We start from the raw sequence: 18,295 nt of genomic DNA on the forward strand, positions 1-18,295 counted from the left end.
CTTCCCCACAGTACTCTTTATCTCAGCAGTCTTGCCCAGTAACTGCAACCAGAAATACAGAATATCCTGTGGGACCTGGGACAACATGGGCCAGTGTTTTAGGAAATCACATTATTTCTTGCATTTATCTTCATTGCAGACACTTCTTGTTTCTGGTGGTTTTTCATTTCAAAGGTTGGTATCCCCCCCCTTTCAGACCAGCTCTCCAGAGGTGTGAGATGGAAAAATTCCGTGGGGTTTTGACCATGCCCATCTGATGAGCTCATGCTTAAATCCTAGCCTGTCTGTGGACAGTGGTCTCCCACACGGTTGCACTGTGCTGGCTTTGGTATGGCTCACTGCATAGTCATGTGTCCTCTTAGGCACATGTAAGGCCTGCTCCCAATGGAGTGAGACCATTTTAATCTCTTTTGATTGCAGTGAGGTACCTTTCTTTCACTGAGGGATAAAACATCTCTAGTTTACCACTGGCGAAAAAATGTTGTTATCTCACAGGAGCTGCAGCATGGTCTTCATTAGCAGGAGTTTTGTGATTGAATTTCACAAATTGTTTCCCAGCGAGTACGCTCTGCTGGCATTTCTGGGCTATTCTTGTGAGTAAAATTCAATTTCCACCCCCTTATATGGATTATTCCACTTTAYAGAAAAGATTCACTGTCTTATGAGGCAGTCATCGTGATGCAGGTAAGGCTTTGTATTTTCAGTTCTTGCTTAAAGAGCTCTTTATCTATTTTGTCAAATGGTTGAAGTGAAAATACATTAACTAGCTTTAGGGCACGGATTTGAACCCAGGTTTAATCAGAAGGCACCAGACGCATTCCCTTTCGTTTTCTTTAAATACACCCTGGGAATGGTGTCAAGAAGAGGAGTGGGAAATGTTCTCCTGCTCTTCATCACCTTTGAGCCTACAGAGCAGGGTGGTGTTTCACGGGGGATGGACCCCAGTCCACCAGGCTCTAAGGACAAGTGCAAGGCTGCAAGGCTGGCTATCGTATCATACTCTTCAGAYACCACAACCTTCTCCATTCTGCACAGCCTCTCTGGACAACACGTAGCCAGAGAGTGATATGGACACCTAGGGACTTCTGAGGTAAAAGCTGAGAGGAACACAGACTGTATGGGTTTATGGAACTAAGCAAGTAGACTGCAGCTGTACATGTGAGTACTTAAGTCCCAYCTCAAGTAGCCAAGTCCTTCTATAGGTTTGGGCCCATGTCTCCTGCCTAGAGTCATAGAATCAGTAAGGTTGGAAGGGTCCTCTGGAGATCATCTAGTCCAACCTCCCTGCTCAGCAGGGTCACCTAGAGCGTGTTAGAAGTTGCAGGAGACTCAAAGTAGGACTCAATTGTGCAAGGACAGGCACCCAGTGACATTTGTGAGCTCCAGGGGTGTCCAAGACATGAGCTCACGGTTGGCAGAGTATCTACAGGAGACCCCTCAACTTTCACAGTAGCAGCTGGAGGGCAGACTGGATACTTTAGGATACCTCATATTACACTATATACCTGTGTTGAAACTGCTGAATCTTGTCCATAAGTGCCAGTCCAAYTCTTTTAACTTCAGATGTCTACAGCACAGACATCTCTGGCTKTACGACTCACCTCCTTCTTACAGCCAAGGCTCAGTTAGGGCTTCAGTCAACTGAGCTATTTCAAATGTCTACTTTAAGGTGAGATGAAACCCCACCCTACCACTGTCTGTTTTGATATATTTACTATAAAGGGGGCTGGGCAACTGACTCAGAGGTATCCTTTTGCGTCTGGGTGGGTGGATTTACTTTCAGGCTCCTTAGATCAGACACAAAGAACCACTGATGGCCTCCCTGTCAAGAACTATCATAAAGCACATAACACATTGTTTTGTGATAGAAAACAGTCCAGATTTAGGTTTGGTTATTCACCTCGGGTCCCTCCCACTACTCATTACAAGTTTCTAAAGTGTCAGGGAGCAAATGAGTAAGAGGAGATTGAGTTAGGTAAAACTAAATGGCCTTACGGTCCTTCCAGCTTCGTTGTTGTGCCTGTTCATGGCTGACCGAGCATCTGGTCTGTTCTCCCGGGCATCAGCAAACTCCCGAGACACCATGCTCCCAAACTCCACATCCTCGCTGCAGCCTCCCCATTTCCAGCCTTCTCCAGGAGAGCCCTTGTGGCGTGTGTCACAGCCACAGATGGTGGCCGAGCCCTCAGCACAGGACCTGGTCACCGCRAAAGCCACTCCAGCAGAGGCAATGGCATGGACAAAGGCTGATTCCCTGGTAGCTGTAAAAGAGAGAAACCATGAACAGCTGTCAGTGAAGGGACCATGTGTGGCTACGATCAGCACTGTGAACATCTCTCAAGGACATGGCAGGAGGCCAGGAGACTCTTCTTCTTTGTGGTTTGACCCTCAATTATTTCAGGGACATTTTCTTATACTATGAAATAAGGCTTGATTCAAGCCTACTGAGGTCAGCCAAGAAGTTTTGATTAAAGTCTTAGGATGAGGCCATGGCAAAACAAAAAGCAGTGGAGAACTGGGTTCCATAGCGTTTATAGGTCGATGGTATATGGTACTTCGTAGGCAATCAGGACCTTGTCCTGGTTTTACCAAGCCATCCAGAAATAACGTAATCAAATCAAAATGGTGCTGAGATCAGCTGACTGCATCTTGCAGAGAGTCAGAGATTAATAGTTTGGGACAGCTAAGATTACACAGCCCCTAGGTAGGGTTACCTTCTGTCCAGCTGACCAGGCAGAAGGCAGCATCTGCATTTGCCTGAAATGCACCACTTAGCCGTTCCTAGAGTTGAAGTCTTTGCTTCAGATAACAGAAACTGGGCCACATTCATGTAACTTGGAAAGTGTAGAYCTCCAGTGAATGCCAGTCTCCACCCTTGTTTGTATGACTGGCACCAGATAAAGCACTTACTCCTCCTTGACTGGGAGAACTGCTGATGGCTGGAGGGTGGGAAAGTGTTAAGATGGCCATACACTCCCTGGTCCTCACTATGTAAAATAAACTTTGACCCCATYATCCATCCTGAAGCCACCTTCTTTTTCCTAGGCTGACTCACCTGGAGATAGTGTTCAATATATGGCATCCTGCATGTGCTCAAACTTGGTTTGCTTGCCTGATTAAGGCCTCTGCCAAGGGGATTCAAAGCAAATTTTTCTTTTCTGCCCCAGAAGACTGGATAGGATCAGCCAAAAGATTTCATGATTAGGGAGTGAGAGGGCTTCATTTCTGTGGAGACCCTCTTTCACACCCTTTCATCCTAGCTCAACCTTGGTAGGGAAGCACAGCTCCCTACCTGGTTTCCTGTGCTCTTTCTGCACAGTATTGAAATGAAACCAAACCTTTGAAAACACTCTGCAGATGRGAAATATATGAAAGCATCAGGCTTTTGTTTTCAGTTTCAGTCTCATTCTGTTTCTTCACTCACTGGAAATGACTGCAGCATTCAACATCATACTTCAGAAAGCACCAGCGTAATGCTTTTTGGACTCAGCCAAATGGCATTTTTGTGACGAAAAGGGCTATTCTCAACCCCTAGAGGCATCTCTAAGAAGACAGAATGATTCTGATAACCTGCCTCCCTAAACCTCCTATTCCCTTCCCTTCACAAGCTCCCGTCTTGTCCATTTAGCTAAGAAAGCATGCTRTCTCTTTTGGTAATTGGGCTAGAACAGTGTACATGAACATTAGTCCACATACAATGGAGCCATGAAGGTAGAGGGTCAGTTCTTCAGTTGATGCGACTTCATTGACTTCAGCTGAGCTTTGCATCAGCTCATGAGGTGACTCCACAAACCCTCTCAAACCTTCTCTGCACTRTATTTTGCTGATCTTAGCTTTCCCTGGGCATTTTGGCTTAATATTTGCTTTCTAGATGCTTCCAGCTTTTGCTAACATAAAGAGAGTTTAATATGCCAAGCCAAAAAGCCGACATTGTCGTCACGGACAAATCAAAACTGCATGCTTGCAGAGCAGTCCTGGCTGGATTGAAGGTTTAAGCAAGAACTTGTGCAGCACAGCTTCATTTTGGGAAGACTACCAAATACAACAATATGCAAATCTAATAATGTGCATGAACTTACAAGCCGAAGGTATGAGCAATGTCCTGGAACACGATGTCAATGCGCATCGTGAGGTTAGTAAGTCACTGAGGGCTACAACCAAAAAAGGAAAATGTAAGAACCCTCCGTTCCACAATGTGATTTTGAAAAACCCTTGTTCAGCATCTGACCAGCCTGGAGGAACCCAGCTTCCTGCAACTGGTGACCATACAGTTCCTGAGTTTCCTGAAAGCTCAGCTTTTGAGCATGACCAGATATGCCCCAGTTCTGAAAGAACTGGGGAGTTGGCACCTTGCTCTTGCTCAGGTGGGATACACTAAGCCTCTGAGGTGGTGATTTGGTACAGTGTTGTCCAAGGATGTCTATGATCAGTCCTGGAGACTGTAAAAGGTGAAGGCTTTTCACAGAAACCAGTCAGGTAAGATGACAGGATGAATCACTTTGCCCTCCGTGGGGAGGTGGAGGGGATAGAGCCTACACAGGGAATTAGTGAGTTGACAGGAACCATTTGAGATGGCTCTTTGTCATGAACAGGAGAGGAAGACAATGCTTCTTCCTCCTCCTCCCTCTTCTACCCGACAGCTGTGGTGGCTAACCCACATTGCTTGGGTAAGTTAGCTCCCATTACTGGGGTATCGTCCCCTCAGGAGGAGAGACCTGATCCCAGGCTACCTGGGTGGGCGTTGTAGCCACTGAAGCCCGTTTGCCAAGGCCAGGGAGAGCCTCAGTGCCTTACCATGCTGTGAATGAAAAGAAAGCAGCTGCATCTACTGTGTTTTACAGAAACCCTTGTCCTGCGTGTGCATGAGAAAGGTGGCTCTGGGTTAGGATCCCCTTGGGCTTCAGCAAGACCCAGGAGTTCATGGTGGAGGTGTTTCAGCACTGAATCCCAGGGAGCTTTAGGGCTCTCAACCAGAGGGTCTGCAGAATTTCAKTTTCCAGGACTTGGTAACAGCTGAACAGAGGATTACAGGATCACAGCTTGGCACATAGGTACCCAATTTCTCCCTAACTCCCAAGTCTGTTACTCAAATTCTCTACTGGCCCTAGCCCACAGTGACAGCCTTAAGCTCCAGGAGGATTTTGATATGATTTTCCTTAAGAAGCACCGATTATACTTGGCGCTCTTCTTCCCAGAAAGAGCCCAATGGCTTTTACAGCCTGTATATGCAGYAATCACTCCACTTTTGAAATGCAGCCACCCCTGGGGTGGAGTGCAGCCACCACTTAACAGCACACAACAGGAAGCAAATAGCACTGTATCTGATTTTAACTACCTGGGGAATGCAGGCAGGCAGAGCGAAGCTGAAATCTGGCCTGCGGCACCGAGGTTAGGAGTTTGTCTCTTGAGAAAGTTGCCGCCGATCTCTTAATGACTTCATGAAATTAGGGCACTGGGTTTACATCTCCTACCCCTAACTTACGGCACCGAGTTCAATATTGACGCAGATGGAAGAGCGCCATCGCGTGAATCACGTCCTGCCACCGACTAAGTTATAGGACTGTCCTCTGATTACTAAGCAGACCTGACCCTGTTGAGCTCTGGAGTGCTCCCCAGGCTGTAGCTGGAGGCGGTGCGGCTGCAGGAATGGAGAAGGAGTGTATAGAGATACAGATAAGCAGAAGGAAAGCATGCACTTGTAATGGAAATGAGGGGTTATTAAGGTGCCATATAAAAATGCAAGAGACTTAGCAAAGATAACAGGAAAGTGCAGTATATTTGTCAGTTCACCTCATTCCTCTCTGGGTGGTTCTGGTAGCAGGAGACAAGCAGCTCATTACAACTTGAAGAGACCTTCTGGAAAGTCATCTGGCAAGAGAAGGTTAATGGAGACTAATACCTCATGGGGATGTTGACTTAAGAGCATTTTAACCACTTTGTTTTTAGTGCAACACAAGGTCACCAAAACTCCGGCTTCAGCTTGTCTAATGCCTGCCTGCTCCCAAGTTTCCCTTAAGGCCTAGAGACCTCGGTAGCTGGCACTCTGAGGTATGCAATTTTGTACCCTTTTAGTGGGGTTGACTATCAGTGAAAAGGATGCTGAGATTTAAAGAGGGCCTTCTTCAATGCTTCGCAGATGTCCCCACAAGGAGATGTCTCCAAGTCACTAGTCACTTCTGGAAACTGGGAGTGTAGYTTCCTAAGCGCCTGGTCTGCAAAGCTGGGAGCATGAACATCCCATGCAGAGCACCTCTATCCACCCTGTCTCAGCAGCAGAAACATCTCAGGATGTGCAAAAGCATGGCTGGGCAGTACCACAATGAGAATTTAGAGGCCAGAGCATGAGGCCCTAAAGTTTGAGTTCCTGTTTTTACAGAGATTTCTTATGTTACTTTGGGCAAATCTTTTAATCAGTCTGGGCCTCTACTTCCTTATCCATATACCTGAAGACAATCCTGCTTATCTGCCCAGGAGTCTGCAATGCTAAATTCAGTGATGTCTTCAGAATTGTGGCTAGAAGGTGTTGGAGCAGAACAGTGGGTCATCAAGATGTGGAATGAGGAAGGCAAATGAGTAACTACACAAATACCTGGACTGTATAATATGCGAAATCTGTCTTCGTGGGTTCTGCTGCTCAGACAGTGACTTATTTTTCTTGACTCTTTCCCTGAATGACTAACCCTAGGTCAGATAGATGTCCTAAATACGAGGGAGGAAGGGCAATGGTGATGCAGAAGGAYGAACATAATGGTATATTTTGGTATTAAAAACCTACAGTCCTTTTTTTACCACCTTTGTACCTTAGTTCTTAGTGCTATTCTCCCCACTCTTGGCCGCCAAAATCTTGCCTCTCTGCGCAGTGGCCTGGTGGTTACAACAGGCTCCTGGGACAGGGCAATGCAACCCACTCTCAGATGCATTGGGAGCTGAAGTTGTGGGTCTTTCATCCTGGACTGCAGCTCCAAGCACTAAGCAATTTTTTAGAAAGGGGTCACCACCGTTTCCACTGACCACACTTTAAAAGGAAGCAGCAAGAGCTGTGCTGTTTTAGAAAGAAAGGTGTCTTGCTTGAGGTGGTTTTGGGTTGTGGATCTTGCACGGAAATACGCAGATCTCAGCAGCCTAGAGAACACACAGCCAAGGAGCATAGATGGGCTTTGCTCTAATGATTTCCCACTGGCCACAGAGCCAAATCTCTGATGCCAGCTACACTCCCAAACTGGCTAGAGCCTATATGGGCAGCCCTAATTTTCTTGATTTTGGTGGAACTCAGACTCCTATATGATATATGAGRCTGGAGATTTTGACCTCCAGTCTTAAATTAAGGACTTCACCCATGGGAGAACCTGCCATGCCCCTTCAGTGGGTAAACATGGCTCTGCTAGCAATTTTCTTCTCCTCACATGGTTTTTGTTGATTACTTTGGTTTATCATTATCCTTTTTAAAACATGGCGCTTGGAGTGAAACAYTGAGTTGGGGCCTTTTTGGGCTGGATGATGTATAAACACCATGAAAAAGAAAAGAATTGGCCCAGACTGTTTCTGGGGATGTGTGACAGTGAAGGAAAGAGTGAGAAAACAACTCATCATTGAATCCTCAGATCTTAACCACTCCACCTTGCCTTCATTAGCATCTTTAGTCTGAATAAAAGACCCACTCCTAGGCCTACAATAGGAAAGATACTGCAGTGGGATGACTRCAAGCCACCACAGAGGCTCTGTATTGAAAAAAAACAGAAAAAGACACAAAAATAAATAAATTTTAAGAGGCAAGAAACTGGAAGCAAAGCTGGGGACAGACTATTGCTTGTGGTTCTGGAGTATCTGGAGGCAGTATGGCCTCCCAAACTGTAGATCTGTCCTAATGGCTCATTTCCCTCCTTATTAATGTGATCAGGGGTCCTTCTCGCAGGTTAGAGATCAGAGAGGAGCATTGTCTAGCAGAAGAAGACAATGAGGAATTAGCGAAGTGAGATTTGAGAGCCTGAGAAGCAGAGTAACTCAAGCAAAGTCATTCCCTCGTGGGGAGGCCCACACATAAACACCTCCATGATAAAAACTAAATCAGAAGAGCCTGAATGAAAGGCCATGTTGCATCACTTTGGATGGAAAAAGAGGGTTCCAGGAGGGGTGAATACCAAATGCYCCTGACCATGGATGCAGGAGCTGAAGTACTGACGGATGTAAAAAAGTCGGTGACGCTTTTTCCTTGCAGCTGCACTGAACAAGGCTGAAGGAAAAKCTCAGCTCTGGAGGACACCTTTCAGAGGTACCTTCAGCCAGATTCTCACTGGGAGTTCAGTAGACTGTGATACCCTGGTGAAGCAGGGTKTCTTTAGGCCCACACTGACAGCCTTGGAGGTGCAGATACTTTCTGAATGGCAGAAGTGAAATCCAGCAGGGCTGGTGAGTCAGAGATCACAGGAGCTGCAAAAATACACACAGCGATGGATATTGGCTTACACTAACATGAACAGAATTGCCTGATGACCCCAGATTTTGTGTGCAGGATAGACAGATCTCATGTGCAGCAATGCAGCTTTGCTTGTCCCAGATAYTGGGAGAAAGAGGATACTCTGGTCCTCCATCTCAGCTGGCTTCTTTGCTAAACCTGCCAACACACTGTTCCCTCAGAAGCAAGAATCAGGGATTCAGGACATAGGAATGATGTTCTGAATTATGGTGCTTTCACTAGGCCAATTCCCTCAGGAAAACCTGACAAAGAATGAAATTAGGGGTCATATCTCAGAGCGTAGGACATATTTCTCCTCGGGGAAGGGAGGAAGGAAGGAGGAAAAAATGTTAAAGGCCTTTTTATGATCACAAAGAAGCAAATCATTTGCCAATCAGAACTATTAAACATTGGCACGGCACCAGGAAAAGATGGAGAACAGCCCAGAACGCTGTAGCAGACAGGGAACCCCTTAGTACATGCTGGCTGACAGATCCATCCATGCTGCAGAGACAGTGCCCAAGCGCTGGAGGGGAACAAGAGTCATTCCCATCGTAAAAGAGGAGGAGGAGGATCACAAAGGTGTCACGGCTGCTGTGAGACTGACATTGCTCGTGGGGAAAATACTGGGAACGTTGGAAACAAAATATTGGCTCTTGCAGTCTTGGAGGCAGGCGAGCTTCAGTTTCACTACATTCCTCTGGATTGTAGCAACAGAGGATCCTATCTCAAATAAACCAACTGAAGGAGTTTTACATAAGCTGGCTGGCTCAGCTTCAACCTTACTTTAGCTCCACTCCAAAGACACTCTTATTTCCGGAGTTCATACTTCCCCTGACCTAGCTTTGCCAACCTGGACATGTTGGCCTCAGGGAACAGCGTCTCCTGTCCTGGCACCAAAGGATCCTCAAAATCCTTGGGGAGTTAAATTGGRGATTTTTGAGTAGGGCCTGTTCTTCATTTTTAAAGATGTACCTTCCAGCCACTAGAGAAGATGGACAGAAGGAACCTGTGGCCTTGAACATGTTCCACAGAAGGGCTACAGAAAGCAGGGGACAAGTCAGGCCTCCTGGTGCGAGGGTAAATACTGACTGCATTTATACTGACTATAAAATTCTTCCCAGAGTGACAGTGGTAGGAAGAGAACATGAGCTTATTATGAACTTTCACTTCTTTACTTGGTATCCCTCTAAGTCTAAACACAAAGTAGCTGAGTGCCCTGGCTCTGATTTTCTGCTCAGTCACAGCAATGTCACTCAGGAAGGCGGCTAGTGAAGAGTGAGATGGTTCTGGGGGACTTAGGAAGTCTTTGGGAAGTGGCAACAGCCACTCTGCAAAGATATGGGCAACTCTGCAACTTTGCCTCAGTTTCCCACTTTGCAAAAATGCACTAAATTCATACAGCACRGAAAACTCATGGGTTCATTCAAATGGCAATTGCTGTAGGCTTTTCAGGCTCACAGTTCATCTACATCACTACTGGCTCACACCACAGACCAGAGTGGGCATACAGGAAAGAGGGAGAAAGTTCAATTTACTACCTATAGCCTGAGCTTTGAGTTTCCTTTCAGTCTACAACATTAAAAAGGAGGAGGACAAAGGGGAGGACATTTCTTTTCACCCAGTAGAGCATGGTGCCTTATTACCCCAGGAGTGATGCTCACTTTTGCTGAGTGAACCTTCCAGGAGAGTATCAGTACTTAAATCTGCCTGCATGCTGTGCTATGTGCATAGGGTTATCGTCTTATCAGCTCCTCCTCTGGGACGATAGCCAYGGCAGGTCTCGGCAGTAGGTCCAGGAGTTTCCAGAGTAGCTCTGCATTGCACATGGAAGATGTGCCCAGAGCTATGTAAGCACCCATTAGTCTCCTTCATATTAGTAAATGATTGCGCAGGATCTCTTGAGTGCAGAAAGAGCACTGAGTCTGTTCCACTGATTCCTTTGTAAGACTGAAATTTCTGCATAGTCTTACAGACTATGACTTGAATGTCTTGGAGTCATGTGCTGGTGAAACCCAAATACCTGCAACCTTTGTCTGGCAGGTACACTTGTCTCAGGTCCATCCCTTCACCTTTAGCAGCGTTCCTCAAGTGGGTTTATAAATCTGGGGAAGCCTGCTTTGCAAAACCCCAAGCCCTGCGGGCTGCAGGTAATTGAGACTTTCAGGTCTAACCATGAAATGGGGTGGTGGAGGCTCTGAAGCAGTGGTAGTGGTGGTAGCGGTGGGGGGAGAAATAGTTCCCCCACGTTAGGATTCAGCACATATACACTGCAGCAAGTGATGTCAGCTGGGAGCTCCCCCAAAACCCCATGTCTGGCTGAGTGATACCACAGTCTCTGTCCTTCTTAACCAAGAGCATTGCCAATTCCATGCCCAGCTGATTCTGTGCTCTTTCTCATCAAAATCCAGCTCCAGGGTTTGTGTGACTTTTTTATCCTTTTAAAAATCAGACCAGAAAATGCAAAGACTTATGCAAATGCAGAACATCATAACAAGAAGCTAACCACACTTTTGCATATCTTAAAGCAAAGGTTAGGTTTGGGTCCCATGTGTATTTTGAATGAAATTCTGATTGACTTCTTGTTTCCTCTAAACCAGAGTGCTAGTGTCAACACATCCCTGGGAAGATGAAAGACTCTGAAAAGACATTTGATCAGATTAGCTGTGATTCAGATCATCGGAGGGAAATTATTAAGTGGGCAATTCCTGTCAGGGAACATGAAGGCAATACAGATAAGAGGGAATGTTGGGTTGAAGGAGGTTGGATTAGCGTGGCTTATAAAATCCTGAAGGCCAAGTTCCCCTAAAACATCTGAGCAGCGAGTTTTTTGTTGTTGGTGGTAGTGGTGGTTGCTCGTTGCTTATTGCTATTGTTGCATGGAGTAGCTGTGCTGCAAACTCCAGCATGACACGGGCTCTTCCAAGCGTTCATGGCCCCCGGAACAGGTAGAGCCAGATTGTTCAACACTGGAGCAGCCCGAGAGTCTAGTGTGCAGCGCTGGGAGCAGGACTTGGTGCGCGCAGCCGTGCAGCAAGCCGGCAGGGCCTGGTGGAGGCAGGGTGGGTTGAGGGCTGGAATGCTCTCGCTAATTAGCTACTGTCAAAATAACCCCAGGTGATCGTAGGTAACCAGACGCCTAAGATAGGCAAATCAGGAGGGACAGCCTGGTATCAGCAACCCAGGTCTGATACCTGCAAAGCAAACATTCTCACTCTCTATCACCCTATCTCTCTGTCTATCTGATCATCACCATGTATGTCTCCTTACCTACCCTGCTTAATGCAAGCACGTTTTATCTGTCTTTCTGCTGGTTTGGTCATGTGTGAAACACTCTCTGCCTGACCCCCCACTCTTCCCTTCGGTGCCTTATTCTGAATATTGTGTCTCTGCCCCGAGTCCCGAAACAGTTCAGCTCTCTAAGCCCATCAAACTTCCCTGAATTATCCCGACCCCTGGTCTCCCCAATGGCCTGATGTCCCTGGAAGGCTTTAGACAAAAGGAAGCTGTGTGCCAATTGGAGGTTATTAGCCGAGATACAGCGTGCTCATTGTGGCAGACCCGATTCCTTAATGAAAGGGGAAGGCGGAAAAGGAGCGGGGAAGGACTGGGGTGAAATTCTCTGGGGCGTGTTCCAGAGGCGATCAGGTTAAAGGATCATCAGGGTCCCTTCTGCCCGTTAAAAAAAAGGCATTGGAAAGAAAAAGGCAAGCGCCAAAGACCGCTATGCAAAACAGCCCCGCCRGTCAATAGGATACGGGTAAGAAAAAAATAATTGTATTCTGTTATCAGAAGCAACATCGTCGAACAAAAGGATCGCCTTCGCCCACCTGAGAAAGGAATGCAAGGCTCCATTTCGCTGCTCTGATCGTATTTGACAGCCCCCCTCGAGACTGCCTGGTTGGTATGGCAAATCGTCCTTATTACCTGCTGGGGTGAATGAATCCCCCTTTGTGCTGGCACTGTCACGCTGCATTAGGTTGACAATGGCCCGAGATATTTTATATGAAATTTGCCCTCACTTGTGATTAGCCAGCACCAACTAAGTCATAGCAACCTAGAACTATGCATTGGTCGGGCCCCGTTGTCGGCCGAAAGGGAAATCCCTATTCAAATGGTTTAATAAAACAATCTAAAGGGCGTGTGAATCGTGAAAAGCATTTTCACTTTTCTCTTTAGCTTAATCTCATGGTCGCTGGGATATTGTGCTCTGAGCAGACCCCAGCAGGGTGTGGGCTAAGGTCCCCCATCAACTTCTTTTACAGCCTCCTTTTCTGCGAGTTAATGATATACCGGTGTGATTGCCTCCCGCAGCAAGAAGAAACACGCATTTGATGAAAAGGATGGACCTCCTAACACATCCTAAATGGCAACAATTTCTCATCCAAAGGTCACAGGTCATAACCTGGATTTTGAATCACCACCCAGATCTTTTTCAAAGCCCTGCTAAAGCYGGGGTATTCTGCAAGGCCGTTTTCCACACACACAGACACACAGACACACACCAAGTTATCTCCGGAGTTTCCCGCTCCGCTTGAGGCCTGAGTTTAGTGTTTGGAAACAATTGGATTTTCCCCTTGTTTTGGGGTATAATTTGCTGCCTTTCATATCCTCTCAACCCTAGACTCCCACCAGAACTGGGTTGCGACACAACGGGAAGCACAGCGGTTTGGCGGTACGAGGAAGCGCGTGTCTCTACGAGGTGCCTCCTGAGCAGCCCAGAGGGGCATCCAGAGCTCAGCAGTAGCTTGAGTGCAAGGAAGACCGTGAGTCATCCCAAAACTGCCGTGGTAGCCCTGGTGTCCATCTCCAGAAAAGCTAAAAAGGCCTCAAAACTCGCCACATCCTGGCAGCGTGCAGTTGTGGGAAGGCTCCCCTAACTGGGACCCCTCAAGCTGCAACGTTTCCTATGCAGCTCCAGAGCTGTGGAGACAGGTAGTGGGAGGGCAAAAGGGAAGGGCAGGGTTTCCCTTTTGTATTTTTGCTCTTCTTTCGTGCCTTCGCATGGAAGTGGAGGATGGCAGTGGCAGCAGGTGCGGGATCTCCAAGAGGTTGGTTTAAAGCTGTGTGTTCTTTTTAACATTTAGCTAAGCGGAGGAATGCTTTGAGTCTGCAAAATGAATCTGGAAATCCCCACAGAAACACACTCCCTCACRAACCTCCCACAGCCCCTTCCAAGCTGAGTGCTCAGAGGTGCACGGAAGTGAAACATGAAGTGGAAAACAGCACATGAACTTTTTTTCCTTCTTTTCTTTCCTCTTCCCTGTTTTGCCTTGCCTATCCACCACAAAACCTTCCTGCACTGGTTATATGTCAATATTCTTCCTGGATTTTTCCCACCAGAGCTCAACAAAAAAAGATGAGCTGCAAGGAACATGCGCAATRAAAGCAGTCCAGACCCTCCTGAGAGTCTCTTTCGGGTTTCAAAATCCACAGTTGCCTTTCTGGAAGGGTGTTCACATGAGCGTTACAACTGTGGAATGTTTCCACTGCAGTTCTCCATATAATTGTAAGCTATCTGGGGCAAGGAGTGATTTTGTTATTATGTGCTTGTACAGTAGTTAGCTCAATGGGGCCCTGATCTCTGCTTGGGGCTTCAGAGTCTACTGTAAAACAAATAATTAACCATAATAGAGCTGGGTAAATATCTTAATAAAACCATGGAATCAATTTGAGGCAATTAAGTAATTTTTCTTCTTGCAAAAGTTTTTGTTTTACAGGCTYGATCTGGAAAAGGGAGTGGATTTTAGGTGCTGATGGAATTGCAGGCCAACTGTTCACCCTCCTGGAGTAGGCTTTGGCTTTTTTTGGAGGGACGGGAGGGTTCAGTTTCACCCAGTTGAGGAGGCAGAAAAGTTTATGCAACTCCCAGAGCACAAAAGCCACTTTATAAATAGCTCTTGAGTGCTCATGAATGTTTTGGAGGCTATATCTGTGGTTCCTGAGGGATAAGAGGCTCAATTCTGTGTAGGACTAATCAGCATGGCTTTGGAGCAGCTCATCTGCCCTGCCTCTGCCTCAGTTGCCACCTGTGAAATAGAGAGCAATCATCCTTTTCCTGCTGTCTGATCCCAAGTATTCAAGGATGCAGCCAGCTGGTGAAGCAATAGGGCCTGCAATCCTGCTTAGACAGAGAGGAATAAGAAATCTGAAAAGGACCGGACACAGACTAGATGATTTACAGGCAATTATATGTCAAGAGATAAACTTTGGATGACAGATATTCTGATTACGGTTGAAGCTCTTGTATAATTTGCAAGCGGAAAAGGGAGCTAAATGTATTGAGCGCTTGTCTAACGCCGTACTCAGCTGTGTCTTTGCCCATCATAAAATGGGTGTGTGTGAGGACATTACAGGATGGAGCATATCTTCTGGGTGTGGGCAACCTATCAAATCTATCAGCTGAACCAATCAGAAGAGTAACCACAAGAACTGTACTACACCATCCGTTCTAGAGGAGATAGCTATGGCCCTATGCCGCTCCAGGGATATTTATTCCCTTCCTCCTCCTTCTCCCCTCATAGATGCATCAAGGGGTCAAGTGGGAGCTGATCCCAAGCTTTGCAGTGCATAAAGCTCACAACCAAGCCTTTGCAGAAACTCTTAGGACCAAAAGTCATGTTCTGAGAAACTTTCACTCAATTCTAGGGATTCAAATAAATTCTAGGAAGACAAAATCAGAATAGTAACACTAGCAACCACAAAGAGTTAGCCTGTCATCCTGTTGGACTGAAAATATGTCCTGTTAGACGTGGGAGGCTAAGAAAAAGCATGCCTGGTTAATGTTGGTGAGGAGCCCACCTGGTGATGTGTTGCTCTAAGAACAAGGCAAAGAGCTTGAGCTTGTGGTGAATGTAAGACTACAGAAATTTGATAAATGGAAACACTTCCTTCGTCTTCATCTTCAAGTTATAGAGAGGAGTCAATATCAACACCACCACCACCACCACCTAACTTGTATCTAGTTGTGATCTAAAACACTGAAGCAAACTATTTTGGATCACAGGTGTGGAATGAAATCACACTCCGTATTTACCCAAATAATTATTTTTGTATTAGTACAGTACCAAAACCTTCCTCTTTTCTTCTGATCCCTAACAATCACTCCGCTATTCAGCTATTCACCTGGTGTCTGCTTGTCTACATTTCCCGCACTACTGTGGATGGGCTATTTGTTGTGGACAACTGTCCACCTGTGTGCCTGTGCCCACACTGTGCAGGTGACACACAGGTCTCATCTCATGATGCAGACAAGTGCCACATATTCTTAGTGATGGGACAAGGAACCATCTTTCAGCTTGGATTAGGAGAATGAGTTTGGAAGGGATCATATAGTAGGGGACAGAGGCTTGACAGTGCTGGAATCAATCACAATTTTGAAGTTGTTTTGGGGGTCACTGATTCAGAAATCTACATGGTTCAGCAAGGAACAGAAAGTACTATGTCTGAGAGCTTCTTGGTGGTCATGAAAAACTCATTCTCCTAATCCAGGTTGAAAGATGTTTCCTTGTCCCGTCACTCAGAGCTAGAGTGCAGCTGTTGCAGCATAAGATAGCTACTTGACCTCAAAACAGAATTGCTGTAGAAGAAAAGGATACCAAATGCTTCCAGACAACTCTTGCTCAAGCAGTCGTCATTTGTATTCATATAATGAGCCAATTTCATTAATCTTATGTTTACTATATTTTGCCCAGGATTCTTAAGTTCACATAACACCCACCTACTTAATTACAGAGATGCAGCTTTCTTGCCCAGTCCCGTGTCATGGACTTGTCAGCCCTTATGCCTAGAGGATCATACACGTGCAGACTATGGAGGCTCTTTCCTAAGGAGACGATCTCTTCCACTCTGAACTGCACATAGGTCCAAGGCAAGGAAAATGAAGGGCACCCAGGATGTGAATAACTTCCAGGTGATGATCAAAGCTTCTCTGAAGGAAATGAAGGCCATGAACCAGTAGAAGAAGAGGCAGGTGTGGTGGATTTTGTTTCATAGGAGAAATGTAGCATTCCTGTTTCTATCTCTGTCTCTGTGTTTGTCTACATTAACCCATCATAAACCAAATGATAACATTCACTTTGATGAAGCTTTCCCTTCCTCCGGCTATATGCCATCAGGATTTTTTACTCCTTCTACTTGGTTTTGTGAAGCTGTTCCAGAACTTCATCACTCCGATAGCAAGAAACCTTAAACTTGCCAGGCTGCACGTCTCATTCTTGCTGTTTTTAATTCACTAAATGCCTTCTTGCTTTTAAGCCAGCCCTGCCTTCATATCTGACAACTGGACACAATGTTATGGTTGATTTTACACCCTAAATGTTGGTATAGTTCTGCTTAAGGTTGTTAAACAGCATCTACACCCCGCGGCTATGGGTGTGTGCTCTCTAGTTTTGGTGGGAATGATGCATGTCTCCTTATCCAACATATTAACTTGGGGTGGAGAGGGAAAGGTGATGACCTGTTCTGCATACACTGCTGTCAGTGACTTTAGTGGGAGTGGAAAGCATTCACCAAACTGCTGGAGGAACCAAGTACCTTAAGGGTTTACTAACAGTGCACATTGCTTTCATCCCTGCCTGTCTTAGAGCAACAAAATCAAAGCCTTGCATTCAGTGATCTCCTGGGATGGGAGCTGCTAGAGATTCCTCTCTTGCTATTAAATGTAAGCTCCCATGGTGGTAACACTGTTGCTGCCCTATGTAATGAGTGGGGGTAGATGATAGCTAAAGTCAAAAAAAAAAAAATAAAATAAAGAGAGCAACCAATAACTCTTAGGAAATGTCTTTGAAAATCAGTTTCTGAATAAATCAGGTAAAGTAAAAAATGTATTTTGGCCATCAGCAGAATGACATTGGGCCCGATTCTCCTCTTGGCCTGGTGTAAATCAGAAAAATCCTTTGTCTGATTCAGTGAAAATGGCAGAAAAATTAAAACGTGATTATTAGGGATGCATCTAGGTATAGGCATATTTTTTTCCATTAAAAGCAGCTTACTTTTTCTACTGAGATACTGTGCTTCTTGTTATGTTGTATGAAACTGATGTCTAGACTCCCTCTCTGAAGTTAGGACTTTGCTCTGAGAGGGAGACGCAGTGCTAACCTACACACAGGCTCAGTCCCTGCTTCAGAAAAAACTTCAAATYGCAAAAATGAGACATGGACCTTGCACTCCTCTGCCCAAAGGCAGAATCCACTCTGCCTAAACTATCCCTGACAGACGTTTGTCTAATCTGTTCTTAAAAACCTCCCAGGTTGGTGCTTTCACCCCTTCCTGAGGGCAATCTATTCTCATGCTTCACTACCCTTACCGTTAGACCATTCTTCCAAAGGTCTAACCAAAAGCCGTCGACTGCAGTTTAAACCTGTGTCTTCTTGTTCTGTCCCTAGTAGATGAAGAGAAAAACTTGTCCAATTAACCTGGGCAAAGTAAAGAAGGAGGTGGAAAAGACAGAAAGATAGGAGAACAAAATAATGTTGTGAAGTTGCCCAACAGATCAGTGGCAGAGTTGGGAATGAAGCTCAGGTCTACGTCTTGTGCCTGAGTCATTGCATAAACGTGGGATCCCTTACCTTATTAATCCCACTGGGTACTCCTCTTTTCTCCTGGCCTCCTGTGCTCTCTCTTCTCACTCATTTCCATCTCTCCTGTTAATTYCCTTTGCCTTTCTGCCTCTCACGTGTGCCAGCGGAGGGAGAGGGTGTTGTAACATACGCAGTCTTAGACTGATTCATCCTTCTGCTTATACATGACTAACACTCATGCTATTTGTCTAAGTATTTCGATTGATGTACATTTAATATGTAAAAATTTAATTAAAGTGTTATTCATAAAAAAATATCTGGG

At 45.8% G+C, this 18,295-nt stretch overlaps 1 protein-coding gene across 1 annotated transcript in view; it reads right to left on the reverse strand.

Annotated features, from left to right (window-relative positions):
- Window positions 1–18,295, reverse strand: part of WNT3A (Wnt family member 3A) — a 45,064-nt gene that overhangs the window by 9,671 nt on the left and 17,098 nt on the right. Inside the window, exon 2 of the mRNA XM_085302774.1 lies at window positions 1,996–2,261. Coding sequence (XP_085158900.1) covers window positions 1,996–2,261 — 266 coding nt within the window. The remainder of the gene's footprint in view (window positions 1–1,995; window positions 2,262–18,295) is intronic.

This window comes from Rhea americana, unplaced genomic scaffold (genome assembly GCF_003343005.1).
Source record: "Rhea americana isolate MKP2758 unplaced genomic scaffold, rheAme1 scaffold_192, whole genome shotgun sequence".
Lineage (NCBI taxonomy): Eukaryota > Metazoa > Chordata > Aves > Rheiformes > Rheidae > Rhea > Rhea americana.